The 19,574-nt window shown below is 36.5% G+C and overlaps 1 protein-coding gene and 1 pseudogene across 2 annotated transcripts; one reads left to right on the forward strand and one right to left on the reverse strand.

Moving 5' to 3' along the window:
* Positions 1-1,046: 1,046 nt before the first annotated feature.
* LOC143566588 (protein IQ-DOMAIN 32-like) lies at positions 1,047-3,674 on the reverse strand (annotated as a pseudogene). The gene is made up of 5 exons (XR_013141259.1): positions 3,296-3,674; positions 2,961-3,110; positions 2,758-2,841; positions 1,223-2,693; positions 1,047-1,066 (listed from the first exon to the last, which is right to left on the reverse strand). The product of XR_013141259.1 is annotated as a protein IQ-DOMAIN 32-like (transcript).
* A 10,660-nt stretch (positions 3,675-14,334) lies between these two features.
* LOC143566585 (uncharacterized) lies at positions 14,335-17,247 on the forward strand. The gene is made up of 2 exons (XM_077053248.1): positions 14,335-14,515; positions 14,588-17,247. The coding sequence occupies exons 1-2, from the start codon at positions 14,491-14,493 to the stop codon at positions 17,245-17,247; spliced, it is 2,685 nt and encodes an 894-aa protein (XP_076909363.1). The 5' UTR covers positions 14,335-14,490.
* The last annotated feature ends 2,327 nt before the right edge of the window (positions 17,248-19,574 follow it).

The raw sequence follows: 19,574 nt of genomic DNA on the forward strand, positions 1-19,574 counted from the left end.
AGGGTGCACTTTGTGCTAAATCTATAAGCTCTGTGCTTGCTTTTACTATACTCATCTACTGCTTCGGGCTAGTGGTGATGCCACCATGTCTTTTTGTTTTTCTTTAACTTAAAAATTTTGCTTGATACATCTTTGTTGTTGGTTGGTCTTTTGCATGATGGCCTTTTTGGGGTCAACACACTTTTGTTCTTTAAACTTCGGTTGGTGTTGGCCAACTTTTTTAAATGGCAATGTTACAATTGCTGTTTCTTTTTATTGCTTAATCTATGGGTCTTCGGCGTCAAAGTTTTATGGTTTTAGTTGGACTCGCCCTTTGTCATAGACATATGCATCAAAGTTTTATGGTTTTGGTCCGACTCGCCCATTGTCATTAATATGTGCTGCCGCCCATTGCCATAGATATGCGTGTCGCTTCACAGTCGCTTCTCATGCTTTTTAGGAATGTTATCACCCTATGCGCATGTTCTACTGTTTTGGTTATTTGTGAGTTATGGTTAATCCTTTTAAATTGACAATGCCTGTTTTATGATTGATAGGGGAGCTTATTTTCTCTAATGGATGTTAATGGACTTCTTTTAGGTTTAGGTTAGACGTTGTTAGGGCAAAGTAAGACCATTTTGGTGTATGGTAGTTATGGTCGAGTTCATTAAAACGTTTATGGTTTTATTATTTGCGATTGATTTATGCACCGCAAGTCTGCATCTAGAATGCTTTTAATGAATGATTTATGTAAAGCTTAATACTCATTGGCTTATGCTCGCAATTTTAGCATTAAGTTTGGGATCATTAGGCTTTTAGTACCATTAGTAGAGAGTTGGCTTGCTAAAAGTATTAACTAGGATCTTCTGAAGAAGATAATATAAACCATGTTTATACATCATTAATATTATACATACCAAATATATAAAAAATATACCAAACCTTTTTCAAACAAATACACAAGATAACCGTTTGTAAACTGCTCAATGCAATCTCATCAAATATAAATAAAAATGATAAAAAAAAAGGGGTCATATTATCCCATCTGTGTTTGCTCCTTTACAACTTCATATCTGCCATTTCCTCTCTACAACACCCACAAGAATAATATCAAACTAATGAAAAAATAACTTAGAATGTCGATTTTTATTTCGAGTCCAGTTAGCTGCCATATCAGAACAATGAGTGATATAAATTATACAAAAATAATATAAAACAGTAATACCATAAGGTCAGAAATTACCTTGATTACCATTTCATTTTGTGGTTTGTAACGCTTGAGACGTTGACCTCTGAATCCGAGGCGACCCGTGCCTGTCGTTAACCGGGCCCGGTAACGACTGTCTCTTTTTCAAGTCCGGGCTCGACCTCGGGGAGATGTTAGCAACCGCTTTGGCTCGTGCAGACTCAGTCGCCTGCATGTAACCTGGGACCACTTGTTCACCGTCAGCATGATCATGTTTTGGTGAACCAAACACATTCCTTTGCTTCCTGGGCTTTGACTCTTTAGGCAACTGGTCCAAACTAGTTCTTAAGCCCGAATTCGCACTAGAGCTTACCGGGCTTGACTTTTTACTAGTTGACCATGACTTCTGGGTTTGACCCGATACCTTTTTATCGGTTCTTGTTTTCTTACTGGCTGTCGAGAGTTGACTCGATGGTGTTCCTTGTGATTCAAGGTTTGTTATGTGACTTGACTCGGGCTCGGGCTCGGGCTCGGGCTCAATGTTATCGGGCTTTTGGTCAACTTGTTTTTCAGGCGTCGCACCGCCTATGTTATTGTTATTATTATCACTATTATTACTGTTATTATTATTATTATTATTATTTTTATTATCATAATTAATGTTTGTATCCGCTTCCTCGAATTTCATGTTTTCAATTTCAAACGGGTCCGGCGAGTCAAGTGTGGATGTGATTGACAGCTCAGTCCCACATTCTGAGCCGCCGGTCAGAACCACCCGTGAACCATCGTGAACCAAGTCGTCACACGGTTCAACAGAACCTGAACCTGCCACAGCTGGTTTAAATGGGTCCGAAGAACCGATATTCTTGGGTGAACTGGAGCCTGAACCGGGTTCATCGTCTTGTTTAGCAGACCCGGGTGATTTCAAAGAGTTGGTCAAAGAAGAAGTCAATTCCTCAAACTTTGACTGAGCAGCAATAAATGCTGGGTTACTTGCTTTTCTTGATCCAATCTGTTTGGCTGTTTGTTTCGGTTCAGTTTCTGATACTGTATTCTCGGATATCGGTTCAGGTTCGGTTTCCATTACTGGACTCTTGGGTATCAGTTTGGGTTCGGTTTCCGATACTGGATTCTCAGGTATTGGTTCGGGTTTGGTTTCTGATATTGAATTCTCGGGCACGGTTTCTGATACTGTATTTTCGGATATCGGTTCGTGTTCAGGTTCGGTTTCAGATACTGGATTCTCGGGGATCGGTTCGGGTTCAGTTTCCGATACTTGATTCTCGGGTATCAGGTTGGAATCGGTATCTGATACTAATTTATCGGGTATCGGTTTGGAAATTACCGTGTTGACCTCATCTTCAGTGTTATTTACAACTTTGTCCTGATGATGTTCTGGTGTGTGAGGCTGCAGGGTTTCTGGTGAGGACACAGACATCCATCTCTCCAACCAGTTCCAAGCCGAGTCGGATTTTGATGGATCGCATTTGATGTTGATTTGTTTCGTCTTTGGTGTCGATTCCAGTAGCTTTATATTTAAAAAAATATTAGTATACCGACGATTAATTAAAATTTGTAACGCGAATATTTACCTGGCGAGCAAGCCGGTTACTTAGTAGCTTCTCAATGGATACATGTGTCGGATTTGAGTTAATAATTCCCGCGTTTTGCACTCCCTGAAACAAAATAATAATCGAACATTTTATGGCATTCTGATACGGAGCTGATCCAAAAGTTGTCAGAAACAATACACTAAAATAATAGAAAACTTTAAAAAATGTTTTCTGTTTTTTACCTTCTCTCTGCGCGCGCGTACAAGCGCTTGCATCTTGACAATGGCTTGAACACAACGTAACGTTCCCACCGCATGATTCCTGACCAAATGTCCTCGCACTGCAGCTTGCAGTTTGACCGCATTTTTATGTTTGACCAGCTGTCTCTCGGCCTGAGAATCGTACTCAACCATAAAGTTTAAACACAATTAAGATGTCATTAACACATAGTGGAAGTAAATACAGCGTCCACTGATTCCCCTCTAGCAGAGGTCTCAGGTTCAAATTCAGCTTCCACTGGACCCACCAGTGGGTCCAGTGAGTTGGTTCTCACGGTTACAAAAAAAAATATACATACCAAGAATCTCCTAACAGCAGCCTGGATCACAAGAGCGGCTGATTCATATTCAGATTCAGATTTTTCAGGAGCACGTTCATGTTTAGCGTCGTCTTCTTTACAAACAGGTTTTGCAGCCGAATTTGGAATCTCTTTTGTCAATATATCGTCTGAAGTTTTTTCAGACACGTTAGAATTAATATGCGGTTCGGAACTGATGGTAATTGGTTCCGGGATCTCTTTATTATCAGTAGAAGATATGTTTTCGTTAACGACTGTGTTGCTTGGTGCTTCATGTCTAGGTGATTTTTTCCTTAAACTCCATCCTGGTTTATCGGGACCTTTGTTCTGAAACGAGTTCAAAGAGTTTAAGAATCATTCGAAGCCTAATCCAAATTCCGTTATACAAATCAACTAACTTAATAAATGTAAATAATCACGAGACCCACCACTACACTACCGACCAATAAGGTCACGTAAAACACAACAGTTAAAAGCTGAAAGCTGGATTTAAACCTGAGACCTCTGCTAGAGAAACTTATCACCAATAATATTATTGATATCATTAAATGATCAAAAGCATAAAGTCAAAGTACCTTACTAGATCTCTTTCATCAATAGTTTACAAAAGTTCAAATAATTAAATTTCCATCATATATACATTATTATTTGCAACAAAAGTGGATTAAATTAATTAAATCTAGCACCAAACATGAATCCAATATCACAATATTCAATAATTCAATCAAGATCAAATTCAAACTGTTCAACTTAATCAGCTACCTAACACAAATCAATATTACAAGTCAAACACGAACTCCGGATCAATCAACGCCAGCGAATTCGATATTGAAACAGAATTAAACGAGCTAACGAATTGCGGGTATAACGAAATATATGGAACAGAGTAGAAAAACACAGACAATGAGACAAGACATGTGTTATATATACCTGGGAAACATTGATATCATCCTTGTCTTTAGATTGATTGAGACATCCACAAGAAATGATGTTGAAGCAGGATCTTCCCATGTTATAATAACCTGCGGTGATCTAGGAACAAATCCTGTTGGTTGGAGACACTTAAATAATGTTATGTTGTGCGTTATTGTTTGTTGGTCACGTTGTTGTAACTTGTACCGGATTTAGAGGGAGGGGTATTTATGGAATAACAGTTAATACAACATAGGGTACCCGTTATATATATTGAAAATGTGACTTGTACTTCGTGCATAAAAACTAGTATGAAGACGCTTCCAAGAATTAGTTGGCATGTTCTGATTTGAAAATTTGGACTTGTCATCTAAATATCAAAATAATGTTGGTCACCTAACATATGTTTCAATATTAAGGTTATGCTATGTAGAGTCCTAATAATTTCATTAAGAAAATTATTTCTGGATTAGCCAACATTAAATGTGTTTGTTTAATCAGAATGACACATCTGAATCAGTCAACAAACATTTTACTAATTAAATTTTTAAATAACGTCGAATGAAAGTTTTACCTATTTGTCCATTCACATGTGTTCGAAACCCTCGATTTGTCACTCACGCACCAGCTCCTCACCACCACATCAGCGTACTTAACACTGACTTAGCACTTGCTGGCTCATAATCTGTTAATCATGTAGGCCTTTTACATGCTTAGAACTTAGCACTTGGTGTATGGTGCAGAGGCTGTTAAATATCCCCTAAGAAAGAATGTGTATGAAATTTACATATTTTCAATAATTTCTTTTGTTTTGGTAGAATGTCAATATAATTAAACAAAAATAACAAATGTAATTATTAATTACTATTTTTTTTTCTTTTCTTAAAACATTGAGCTTATTTTTTTAATGTTACTTCAAGTAATTTCTTTATATGAATATCAAGTAATTTCTTTATAGGATTATCACTTTTTTTAACTTGTAAGTGTAAGATCTTGCATGATACATCAATGTGGAAATTGTACTGAGTTGATTCGCATGCTAGACTAGTAAAGGGGCGTTTGACAGTCTAAACACATGGTTTTAATAAACCTTATAAAGCCGTGCATTTAGCAAAATTTCAAATGTAAATGTATTGAGGCATGTAAAATTACTCGTAAACCGTTCAATTAGAAGTTCGTTTATTAATAAAAAAACCAAACATGAACAAATTTTTATTCTTTTTATTAACAAAGAAATGAACATGGGTGTCTTTCATTCGTATACGCTCATAAACATTCATTTATACTCATTTATTTACATTCAATTAGATTCGTTCATTTACCTTCGTACGTGCTTGTTCCTTTTACGTTCGTGGAGTTTCACAATAGGCATTTATCCATTATGGTTGTTTATTTATTTTTGTGAACATTCTTTTATAATATTAACGAACTAACATAAACAGACCCAGATATAAAAACTAGGTATATTGGTTTTTATTAAGCTCAGCTATTACCTTTTGATCACTGCCGGTCATAACTAATGAATTGGTTACTGACGGTCCCAACTTTTAACGTATTTCTTCCTAATGGTCCGCGACTAACAAAATCCTAACGGCGTTAGTTTCATGTCGTCGGAAAAACGTTTTTGGCCGAAAAGTCAAATTTGTTGCCGAAAAACACCACCTGAATACCGCAAACCATCACCAATTGATTCACCGCCAACCAACCACCACCACTTGAGCACCATCGACCGATTCCGACGATGGTTCTAGGGTTTCCGACGCCCTCAATAATTAGGGCTTTTACTTGATAAAGGTTCCTAAAGGTCCAATACAAATTTACCAAGATGTTTGGGACGAAAATGTTGAGTTTTTATACTAATAAAGAACTAACATAAACGACCCGGATATAAAAACTAGGTATATTGGTTTTTATTAAGCCCAACTATTGCTTTTTGGTCATTGTTGGTCCCAACTAATGAATTGGCTACTGACAGTCCCAAATTTTAACGTATTTGTTCATAATGGTTAGCGACTAACAAAATCCTAATGCCGTTAATTTCATGTCGTCAGAAAAACGTTTTTGGCCGGAAAAGTCAAATTTGTTGCCCGAAAATACCACCTTAACACCGCAACCATCACCAATTGACTCACCGCCAACCAACTACCACCACTTGAGCACCATCGACCAATTCCAACGATGGTTCTAGGGTTTCCGACGCCCTCAATAATTAGGGCTTTTACTAGAAAAAGATTCTTAAAGGTCCGATACAAATTTACCAAGATGTTTGGGACGAAAATGTTGAGTTTTCGGGGGAAAATGAGTTTTCCGGCCAAAAACGTTTTTCTGGCGACCTAAAACTAACGACGTTAGGATTCTGTTAGTCGCGGACCGCTGGAAACAAATACGTTAAAAGTTGAAACCGTCAGCAGCCAATTCGTTAGTTAGAGCCGATAGTAACTATAAGACGGTAGTTGAAATAAATAAAAACCAATATACATATTTTAAAAACCTAGCTCGTTAACATTAAATTAGTGTCCATACATGAAATCAATGAAATTAAATATACATAGTAATTATAAACAAAGAGGCACCGCAATAGGAGACACGAGATCGAGCGGTGATATTTTCCTTAACACCCCAATACTATCACTAAATTAAATAAACCCCCCTTAAATAAACCCCCCTTAAATATTATATGTTTTTATAATAGCTTCAACTTTTCACCCTAAAAAATTTAAATTTATGTTAACCATTAGATTTTAAGATATATATTTAAGTGGTTTACGACTCTCAGAAAACAACATGGTCAATGTAAGAATATACATGTGAGTTTTAACAATATTGTATGATGGGAATTTTCGGTGTTAACATATAACATCCTAAACGCATATCATCTTGTCCATGACATGCGACGCTGAACTCATAAATTAAATGTTTGGCTTTAAATTTCTTCAACCTATATTTATGTGTGCTTGTTGTTGATAAGATAAAAATGCAACAGTCAAACGTGCTTAGCTGTGGACCATGTGATAGATCCATGTTAGTTGGCATCCTAGAAGTCTTTACCCGATAACTAAAAACAAGTTTGTGACTCTTTGATGGATAAAAACTTACGATAAATCAATATTGTTTGGTATGAGCACTCAAATAAAGGTGAACATTTTGTCCCGAGTACTCATACTATCCTTGTATACCGACCGAACACAATCGGTACCACTATCAGTATTAGTTTTCATGTTTTCTGTATCGGTAGATTCGGTTTTGATACTTTTACTTAGTTGTTCATGTTTTCGATTTCGGTAGTTATACTGACATACGAACCAGACCGACAAAATTAGTACAATATTCGATTTATAATTTTACTCATTTTCGGTAAGGTATTAGCTCGGTACCGATCTTATCCTAGATGTTACGATAGCACTCAACCATCCTGCTATAAAAGAGAACATGGGGGACGGTTGGTGTGCATTTTTACATATTAGGGGTAAATTGTTAATTTAATATATTTGAAAGGTTTCAAGGATAACGAAAAGTAAACTCAATTGACAGCTGTTTTGTCATGACGTGCCATGTGGATATTTAATAACTTTTGTTCGAATATATTAACAGTATATATGTTTTATGCACAATATTTTATTACTCGTAGGTTTTTTAATATTCGACACATGATGTTTTTATGGAATCACAATTCCGTTAGTTACCGTTGGTAGGTTTCGAGTGGTTATTTAACTTATTTTATACTTAAATTTTTATTTAAAATGGTTCGTATAGATATAACTTATAACCGAACTTAAAATAATAAAACTCAAATACGATTTGGGGTCAAGTGCTATAAATCAAGTGAAACGTGCTGACAAGTAGATAAGCTGGTCAAGTGTTATAAATTGAGTGAAGCGTGTTGACAAGTCAAAATGAGTTGATAGATCGTAAATACGTTAACAAGTTGTAAATGAATTGTAATCAGACGTAAATAGGTTACACTTAGGAGCAACGGATGTTTGGCTCGCACCCTCTCAAACTACATATCTATGTTATTATCGATTTTTTAACTTTAAAACATGTGTGATGAATAGTAAACCTTAAACTTTTGTTATTGTTAAAAAAAGTTGAACACAACGGTTTGTCTTTATTGTTTGGCCACAAAGCTTTTTAAAAATTTTATACAATTATAGCTTTTATCTTTTATAAATTAATCATAAATTTTCAAACTATGACAGAACTATGAAAGTTCAGCCACAAAATTTTTTATATTTTAGTTTTGATTTTTTTAGAAAGCTAAATAAGTTGGCGAGCTTAACTCTTTTTTTCCTAAACGTTTTGGCATAAATTTTGGGACAGATCGAACCGATACTGACATCAGTACGGGTATTTGTTTTTATGGTTGTCGATTGATGTAAAATACGTGTTGGAATTCTTTTGGACATATCACAAGTTTATGTGTTTCTTTGATCTTTTGATATGTAAAACAAGTATCAAGATCCTTTCGAACATATCACAACTATTTTCGAACATATCACAACTATATATCTTTGGTTTTTCTTTCTTTTACTATACAAGGTGTCAGTTCTGTATCAATACCATAAAAAACTGATACTAATTTAAAATTAAATTCCAGTCGCATTGCACAGGGGAATTCAATTAGTATTATTTTTTTTTAATTTAATTAATTGAACTCCTCTTCATTTACTCCTTAAGGCCCTTAACAATCAAAAGCTAATTCAACACACACACAAAAAGATTCAACATTTGTCGGTTCCAACATTTATGATAAAAATAATTAAATAACAAATATATTATTATGATAATAATCATGAATACACAGATAAATAAATATGAATTAAATAACTGACCAAAGATAAATGAACTTAACTTAAATTTTAGATATAGAGCTGTGAGACAAAGACAAGACAAGACAGGCTGAAACCTTCTCAATTAAATGAGCAAAGTGTAGGACAGGCTGAAACCTTCTCAATTAAATGAGCAAAGTGTAGGACAGTAAAGTGTAGGTTAAGTTTAGCTCGACTCATTTACACCCCTACTAATAAAATTAATAAAATTGTAGTGTTTTTAACCCAAGGGTTAGCAACACAAGTCCATGTAAACCAATAAACCATACAATCCTCAAGCTGCACATGGCCCACCAAGAGTTGAGCCCATGCACACTTGGCCGGTCCACATATTTTACAAGAGCCAAGGATTATGCCAATTGCCTAAGAGGCAAAGAAGCTTTAAATCTTGGTTTCGAGACACATATAAACATGGTAGTTAATTATGACTTATAGTATGAGTCATTGCTAAACATGTCTAAATAAGGATGATATTTTTGCCCAAATGCCCGTACCCGTACCACTATGCCAGTATCCATCCCTGTAGAGATTTAGCCTATTGGGTACGAATTACAAATATCTTAAACATTTCAGTATTCGGTACTTGCGATATGCATACGAGTCCCGTTTGAAATATGTAGAGGTTTTATCAGGAACTTCCATATTTATGTCTAAAAAATAGGTCCAATCGCTTATTAATCATATAGTCCAACCAGTACCCATATCAATTTAGTCAATTTGTTATCGTACCGAGTTAATTTATATGTACTGGTACCTCTACTGATACCAAGATTATTGGAGATTTGAAAGGGGAAAAAAAAGCAAAGCGATACCAAATCAGATATCATACCAATATACTCGTACCATTACTTGTACCCTACCTATAATTCGGTACAATACTCGGTTTTATTGATGTCTAAGTATAATTGTATAATAAGCACACAATAACACACATGAACCATGGTACTTAATTAGTTATACTATTGAGTCATTTGCATACATGTCTAAAATAAGGTTTAGTTATATGAGGCAATTGCCATACATGCTCCATAGAAGTAAATTACTTATACTAAGCCAGCAAAATAAGGTTTTGAATGTATTACCCTTCTATAATATTATATAATAACAGCATACCACTTCTACCTTGAACCATTGTGAACCAAAATCTGCACAAAATCACAATTAACCACATGATGAAATTTGTAACAACTATTATAAACATAGATGCAAATACTTAAATAAACTTAATATCATACCTTCAAACGGATAAAACCTAAGCGTTAATTAAGTAGCAGGAGCCAGTTTCAAAAACTTAGTACCTTCGTCTTCATCGTCATCACTAATCCATCCATTACAAGCCTTGCGAGTACGAGTAGGGACAACATCACACACGCGTAGTGTATGAGAGGCGTTCTCACAATTTTTGAGGTTAATTTCATTTGTAGAGTTGGTATCTTCATCATCATCATCACTAATCCATCCATTACAATGCTTGCGTTTACGAGTAGGGACCACATCACAAACGTGCAGTGTATGTTGGAGGCTAGCTATATTCGCAGATTGATCATCAACATTATCAGATGAGCTTGAATGAAGAGCGTTCTTTACCAAATCACATTCTTGCATCACGGGTCCTACAAAAATATCAGCTTTTTAATATTAAACTGCAAGAAAACATACACCCTACATTATGAATTCAAGGTTTGACCAACTTTGACCCAAGCGCGCTTTTAAAACCAAGTTATTTTGGTCATGTAGTTTCTGAAATATTTTCTTGAAAATTAAGGACTCGTATTTTTTTAAAATAAAAGTATACCTTTAATGGAAAGAAGGGATGCTTCACTTGACTCTGCATTGTTAGTCAATGATGCATCCTGTAGAACAAAACATTAGAGCTCAACTTTGACTTTTTTAGCAGCTTTGACCAGTTAAAGCCAAAAGTTAACACTAAATCATTTGGACCTTTAACAACTTCTGTTTTTCTTCCTCTTGTTTCTTCCTCTCATACACGCGTAGTGTCCGAGAGGTGTTTTCACAATTATGGAGGTTAATTTCACTTGCAGAATGACCATCAACATTGTCAGATGAGCTGGAATGAAACATGGTTTTAACCAAATCGCATTCTCGCTTCGCGGGCCTTATAAAAATATCAGCTTTTTAATCTTGAAATGCAAGAAACACAAACCTTATATTATAAATTCAAGATTCATGTGGATCATATTAAAGAACTTTATACCCTTTGGTTGTTTTTACATATCAGACTCCACGCACCCAACATTTGACCGAAGTGCGGTTTTGAAACAAAGATATCTGTTCATGTAGTTTATGAAATCTTTTCATGAAAATGTAAGCATTTACTATTGTTTTAAAACAAAATAAGTATACCTTTAATGGAAAGAGGTGGTGGTTCACTTGATTCTGCATGGTGGGTTATTGAGGCATCTTGATTAACAAGTTTATCTGCTGATGCATCCTGTAAAACACAATAATAAAGCTCAATTTTGACTTTTTAGTAGCTTTGACCAGTTAAAGTCAAAATGGACACTAAATCATTTGTACCTTTAACAAGTTCTGTGTTTCTTGACTTTCTTCCACTTGGTTATCAAGAATGGCATCAATGAGGGCCGTGTACGCGTCTGCTTCTATAAATGGCCATCCATCAAAACCATATACCTAGATATGTGGGTTCCACACGGGTCAAACAAACAACATTCGACTTATTGCTACAATCCTTTGATTCAAGCATCAAACACAGAACAGTGTTGTAAAACTCGCTAGACGCTACTCGGACGGTGGGGTACTAACTACCGGCTAGTGATTATTTAAATTGAAATTTTGTATGTATTTTTTCAAACTTATATCTATTCTATATTATAATACATATGAGAAAAAAAATGTAATTTTACATAATTTTAAGAGTTTGAGTAATTACAACTTTTAAAAACATATGGTACAATCCTTTTAAACATATTGTTAAAACTTTTAAGCTAACTTTCCTTCACGATTTTCTAAACAGCCATAACTTTTTTATACATTAATGTTTCTTTTTAAAAATGTACACCATAACAGCAAGCATTATATTTTCTTTTATTAGAGTACTGTATTGCTATAGTTAGTTTTTTTTATTCAAAAAAATTAGCATGTTATGTGATTACCAGTGTTTGTGTTTCCTGTCACACCGCACCTCTCTTGCATACAAAAAATTTTCAAAACTTTATACATTATTTTTTCAAATGTATTAATTAGATTGGATTAGTAAATGTAATTTTTCAAACACTTCAAAGATTTTGACCAACTTTGACTGCCTTTGACCGAAAAATTGTTGTCAAAACTTGGAAGCGTAATTTTTTTTTGGAAGCGAATTTCTTATGTGTTAGGCAACCGCACTCCCCAATTTTGGAGAGCCCCGTTGCCCCACTCTGACCAGACCATGTTGTCTTAACCGGACTCATGCTGGCTTCGGAGTTTGGCTTCAGGCATCCCCTAAGAAACCATACTGCCAGTGCCACTTGACAGCCGTTGTGCCACCACAAGAGCATCCCTCTCAGGCATAACACACGATGGGACAACAACTCGGGTGAGCTCGGACTTCGAACTGACAACCTCGCAAGGCCTAGTTCAAACCCTTCATTGCCATAACCCACCAAAAGTAACACAAATGAGGATCGAGCTTTGAAGTGTAAATAATGATAACTTAATAAGTTTCAATGTTTACAAATATTACACTTCTAAAATTAAACCCAAAATCACCAAATCAAACAAAACCCAGATGAAAAACACAAAATCAAAGAAAACCCAGGAATTAAATGCAGGATCAAGTAACCTTAAGCAGATTTCTAACGGTTTTCCTGACGAGTTGACTCTGGAACCCATATAAACTCATCTGATCAACAGCTGCATCCATTCGGGTCAAACCCGCCTGCAAATTCATGCTTGGATTACATAAAATTATTAAATTATGAACATGAGATGGATTGGTGAAGCTGATTACCTTCTTTCTCTTGGGTGCCATTCAAATCGGGTGAGAACGAAATAGAGAATAATAATATGCTTCATATTATTATTAGAGTGTGAGAGCAGTTGTTCACCAAGTTTTAAGTTGTTCAAATTAAGTTACTCATATTTTATTTTGTCTCAATTAGGCTACTTAACTTTCAATTTTGTCTCAATTAGGTCACTCAACTTTCAGTTTTAGCCCAATTAGGTCACTCAACTTTTAATAAATGTTCTAATACAATATTTTTTTACTCTCATATTATATGTTCATAAATAACTAAAACGCCATTAAAACCAACAATTTTTATTTTTTATCAGTAAATATATCATTTACGATAATACAGTAGTTGTTTCTCTCGTTTTAGAACACAAATTGAAATTTAAATGACCTAATTAAGACAAAATAAAAGTTAAGTAACTTGATCAAGACAAAACAAAATATAAATGACTTAATTAGAAAAAACTTAAAACTCGGTTACAATTCTATAATAAGTGTTTACCCAAAAGAAACAATAAAAAGTTTACTACAAATGTAGCCCAAGGCCCAAGCCCAATAAAGTAGCCCACTTCCAGAAGAACCCATCTCTCTCTAATTAGTCCGGTTGAATATCTCTGCCGTATCGAAAACTTGAGGCGAATTTTCCGGCTGTCGTCGTCATCACGCGCCTCCTCAATTTCATTATTTGATTCACAACCGACTCGTGTAAGCTCTTCATTCTTATATATATATATATATATATTCCTAGCCTTTTATTTAATTGTGAAATTTTGAAAATAATTAGGTTAAAAATCACTGGTAATTCATAATTTCTCCGTGTTAACATAAATTAGTGCTAGTTTTGCGTCCAACGATTACAATTTTAAAGATCAAATGCTCGTTTAATACTTTAATGCATATGCTTGTTTACAATTTGTAAAGCAAGCTTGAGCTCGGCTTGTGAGTCTTTTTTTTTAAGCTCGAGCTCGAGCTCGGCTCGTTAAATGTTTTATAATTTATACACATTTTTATTATTATTTTTATATTGAGAAAACCTTAAATGAGCATAAACTCGACTCGAGCTCGTGTGCAGTAACTTAAACGAGTTGAAGCTTGGCTGTGCAGTGTGAATTTAATACATAGAAGTCCAAACGAGTTAAAAGTTAAAAGTACACATAGCTCGATAAGGCTTGATGAGCTAAACGATCATCCCATACAAGGCTGTAGCTCGGGCTCGATAACTAAACGGGCTTTATTTGAGGCTCAGCTCGAGCTTTTTATCGATCAGAGTAGCTCGTGAACGGGTCGGTTTCTTTGCTGCACCTCTAATGTCGATTGATATTTGATGATCGATATTTGAGCCATTGTTTTCTGTTCTTCAGGAATACTGCATACTGAGTTTCTGGTGCATATATTCAGAATTTTATCAACATTTTTAAATTTCGTGATTGTTCAGTCAGATAACTAAAGGAGATGATATGTAAAAGCAATTGAATTCAAACATGAAGGCTCTTGTTACAGGCCGAGGTATAAATTTAATCAGTTAATGAATCACATCTTTTTTTGATCAATTGTTTTACTGATTATCCGTTAATGCAGGTAAGTTATTCTACAATATTAATATTGTATACGAGCGATTATCATCTACGCGTATTATACCTCTCAATCTGCAACAAAGAGCCTGCTCTTCAATAAACGAAATCAATCATGAACACATTACAAGATTCGATGAAAAAAGACAGGCAGTCGATTCCGTGTGCCAGATATTAGAGGGCGGTCAATGGTCAACATCTTTGGAGAGCACTTTATTAAAACATAAAGAAAGTACACAGCCCGATTTTGTTATTTCCGTTTTATGGAAATTAAAAGATGTTAATCTTGCATTAAATTATTTCAAATGGGCCGAGAGAAAGACCGGTCAACCGCATTGTCCCGAAGCATACAACTCACTTCTTATGGGGATGGCAAGAAGTCAAACCTTTGGTCAACTCGAGCAAGTTTTCGAAGAAATGAATCGTGCCGGTTTTGGCCCGGGTAATAACACGTGTATCGAGTTAATCGCGAGCTGTGTCAAGAATAATAAGTTTAAACAAGCTTACGATATTATTCAGTTAATGAGAACGTTTAAGTTTCGGCCCGCGTTTTCCGCTTACACGACTCTTATAGGCGCCCTATCAAGCGTTAATGAACCCAATCCCGATCTCATACTCACATTATTTCACCAAATGCAGGAGCTCGGTTATGAAGTACATGTGCATCTATTCACAACTGTGATACGCGTGTTTGCTAGATCGGGTCGGGTTGACTCTGCTCTTGCTTTGTTAGATGAAATGAGAAGCAATTATGTCGACGGTGATATTGTTTTATATAATGTGTGTATCGACTGCTTTGGTAAGGCGGGAAAAGTGGATATGGCCTGGAAATTCTTTCACGAAATGAAAGCTCACGGTATCATGCCGGATGATGTCACATACACTAGCATGATAGGTGTTTTGTGTAAAGCTAATAAGCTTAACGAGGCCGTTGACTTGTTTGACCAAATGGAGCATAACAGGAAAGTCCCGTGTGCGTATGCTTATAACACCATGATCATGGGTTACGGGATGGCGGGAAGGTTTGATGAGGCGTTTCAATTACTTGAGAGGCAAAGATCGAAGGGCTCGATTCCGAGTGTCGTGGCGTTTAATTGTATTCTCACTTGTCTCGGGAAAAAGGGGAAAATAGACGACGCTTTGAAGTTGTTTGAAGACATGAAGAAAGACGCGTCGCCTAATTTATCGACTTATAACATAGTTATCGATTATCTTTGTAAGTCAGGCAAGCTTGATATCGCGTTAAAGATTCGAGATTCCATGAAGGAAGCGGGTTTGTATCCGAATATCTTAACCATTAACATAATGATCGATCGGTTGTGTAAGTCACAACAACTCGATGCCGCTTGTGAAATATTTGAAAATCTTGATAATAATTGCCTGCCGACCGATTACACGTATTGCTCGCTTATTGAGGGATTAGGCCGACATAACCGAATGGATGACGCGTATAAGTTATACGAACGGATGTTGGAAGCTGGTGTTACTCCAAACGTTGTCGTTTACACGTCTCTCATTAGAAATTTTTTTAAATTAGGACGAACCGAAGACGGTCACAAGGTTTATACAGAAATGATCCGAACCGGGATCGTTCCCGATTTAATGCTTTTGAATACGTACATAGATTGCGTGTTTAAAGCCGGTGAAATCGAAAAGGGTCGGGTTTTATTCGAACAAATCAAGAACCACGGTGTCGTACCGGACGCGCGAAGCTACTCGATACTAATTCACGGGTTAATAAAAGCCGGATTCGCACGGGAAACTTACAAAATATACAACACGATGAAGAAAAACGGGTGTGTTATGGATACACTTGCGTACAACTCGGTTATTGACGGGGTTTGCAAATCGGGCAACGTTAACAAGGCGTACCAGCTTCTAGAAGAGATGAAAGTGAAGGGGTGTGCACCGACCGTGGTCACGTACGGGTCGGTTATCGACGGGCTCGCTAAAATCGATCGACTCGATGAAGCCTACATGCTTTTTGAAGAAGCTAAATCTCAAGGTATTGTGTTAAATGTAGTTGTGTACAGTAGCCTTGTTGATGGGTTTGGTAAAGTAGGTAGAATTGATGAAGCATATTTAATAATGGAAGAATTAATGCAAAAAGGTTTAACTCCGAACGTGTACACGTGGAATTGTATGCTAGATGCATTAGTAAAAGCCGAGGAAATCAATGAAGCACTCGTGTGTTTTAACTCGATGAAGGATTTGAAATGTATCCCAAACGCAATAACGTATAGTATAATAATAAACGGGTTGTGTAAAGTTAGAAAGTTTAATAAGGCGTTTGTGTTTTGGCAAGAGATGCAAAAACACGGGTTGCAACCAAACGTGGTTACGTATACGAGTATGATATGTGGGCTTGCACGAGCTGGAAATGTTTTGGAGGCCAATCGTCTTTTTGATAGGTTTAAGAAAAGTGGTGGTGTACCCGACTCGGCTTGTTATAATACTATGATTGAGGGGTTGAGTGTGTCGAATCGGGCGATGGAGGCTTACATGCTGTTTGAGGATACCAGGTTGAATGGGTGTTTTGTGTATCCTAGTACTTGTGTTGTACTTATGGATTCATTGCATAAGGCTGAGTGTCTTGAGCAGGCTGCAATTGTTGGTGCTGTTTTGAAGGAAACTGCTAAGGCTCAACATGCTTCTAGGTCTATGTAGCATTTTTTTTAACCTTATATTGGTGTTTAGATTAGAATTTTGTGTAAGGTTGTTATAAATTTTGAATATTTAGCTATATATTTGCTTTCTTAAATGTATACATGCTTGATTCTAGATTTCACTGGTTCCTGGCTTTAATTATCTTAAAGAAACCTTTGCGTTCTAGATAGTCAGAAATCAGAATACGAAATCCAAACTCACATCTTCCGAAAGCATGTGACAAGGACGGGTAGGGGTAAGTACAACCTGGCATTGGCATTACTTCCATGCATCTTGGAGACTCGACAGAACCTCGACATTAGACAAGGATCCGGACGTCACACCCATTTGGGGCCAATAATAATGATCTTGAACCAGGCTAAGGGTTTTATCCCTATGAAAATGACCCGACAGGTGACAACACACCTGCATGACACTCTAAAATAATAGCATAAAAGCGAAAGACTGTAAATCTGTTGAAGTTTTTCGCCTTTGATGACTTATCGGGTTACCTTGCTCGAGGAAAAGGTTCACAATCCATTTTTGGATTACTTTTTTCGGGGTTAATATGAGGAAATCCGATCACTGTTCGAAAGGTGAAACTACCAATCGATTTTCCCAAATAGATACTTCCTTTTCCTGTTCCCCTGTAGCGACCCTTGAGGGATACACAGGATCACAGGCAACTGTGAATCCCGAAATGTGAAGTGTTAATCTTGATTGAAGGACTAGAATGACAAATTAACTGTAACATCCTAAAATTTATAATGTTGAATAAAGAAAGTTACGTTTAGTGATTTCCGCGTTATTAATTAATTAATATCGAGTAAAGAACGGATCATGGATTTAGATTAATTGAGATGAGTTAAATGAGAATGAGCTTTAGGTCCATGGGCTTTAAGGGATATAAATATCCCCTAAACCAACCTAAAACCCAAAACCCTCATTTCATTTCCATCATAATCTCTACACACTCCAAAACACACACACACCACACACCGCCATATACGGCCGGCGGCCGAGGGAGAGAAACGAGCAAGATCCGAGAGAGAGTAAACGATTAGTTGTGATTAAACAAGTTAAACGAGATCCAAACGAGCACAAAAGGTATGTTCTTGACCTTTAAAGTTTATGTTTTATTGAATGTCCTTAAGCTTAAAGATCCAAGCTTTATAGTATATACGGGATATATATACGAACGAAATGGTTAAGGAACGTTAGTGGGTGATGTCGAACCATAACAAGGGTATTAAAATCGCCAAAATGCTTGATAAAAACCAAACCCGTAGCTGAACTGGGCAACTTCGCCTGCGAACTGGGCAACTTCGCCTGCAAACTGATAACTTCGCCTGCAAACTGATAACTTCGCCTGCAAACTGGTAACTTCGCCTTCAAAGCTTAACTTCGCCTACGGCCAAGTTCGCCTAGCTGGTAACTTCGCCTAAAGCTAAGTTCGCCTAAGGTTTAACTTCGCCTAAAGCTAAGTTCGCATAAGGTTTAACTTCGCCTAAAGCTAAGTTCGCCTAAGGTTTAACTTCGCCTAAAGTCAAGTTCGATTAGAAAATAAATTAAAAACCTAATGGAAAATGTGTTAAGACAGTCAAGCTCGACCCCAGCCAGGGGCTCTGCCCCTTGGACCCTGCTAGGGGCTGCCGCCCCTAGACCCCGCTGCCAGGGGCGCTGCCCCCGGACCCCGTTCGTTGTGGGTTGTATAAAGATAGAAATACAACATGAGTAGTAGTAGTTAATTGATACATGTAAATATTATACAGTTAGCCGTGCACAGCTCAAGAAGGGAATAACGATTAACGGAGAGCGTAACAGGATTCAGGTGAGTTTCTAGCCCCATTTATGTGTTATGTTTTCGGGGCTGTGTGCATACTCGATGTGTTGTTAATACATTTATCCTAAGTGATAAGTGTATGCCATATGTGATATATGTGATGGATATGAATGATTGCTTGTCGGCACGTGAACGATCTTCGGATATTGCGCGTACTGTCAGGTCAAAAATAAAGGTACGAATATTATATATCGAAGATGTATGAACATTACAAATGAATACTTGTCGGGGCGTGAACGATCTTCGGATATTGCACGTATCGACAAGAGGTATGGTTGTTAAATGAATGATGTAAAGAACGCCTAGAGTGTTCTTATGCTATAATGTAATTATTGTATATGTGAAGTATGTGTATACAGGTACACGAATGGTATGTGAGTTCTACGTTCGACATAGTAAGTTAGGATGGCAAATCCCTCTAGCTTTTGTCGGACATAGACTCGGCTGGTGATGGCGTAGTTAAGGACTTCGGGCCTTATACGTAATGTAGATGATAGATGTAAAC

This window comes from Bidens hawaiensis, unplaced genomic scaffold (assembly GCF_021521415.1).
Source record: "Bidens hawaiensis isolate Kalapana, Puna unplaced genomic scaffold, B.hawaiensis_p1.1 tig00022914_1, whole genome shotgun sequence".
NCBI classification, from domain to species: domain Eukaryota; kingdom Viridiplantae; phylum Streptophyta; class Magnoliopsida; order Asterales; family Asteraceae; genus Bidens; species Bidens hawaiensis.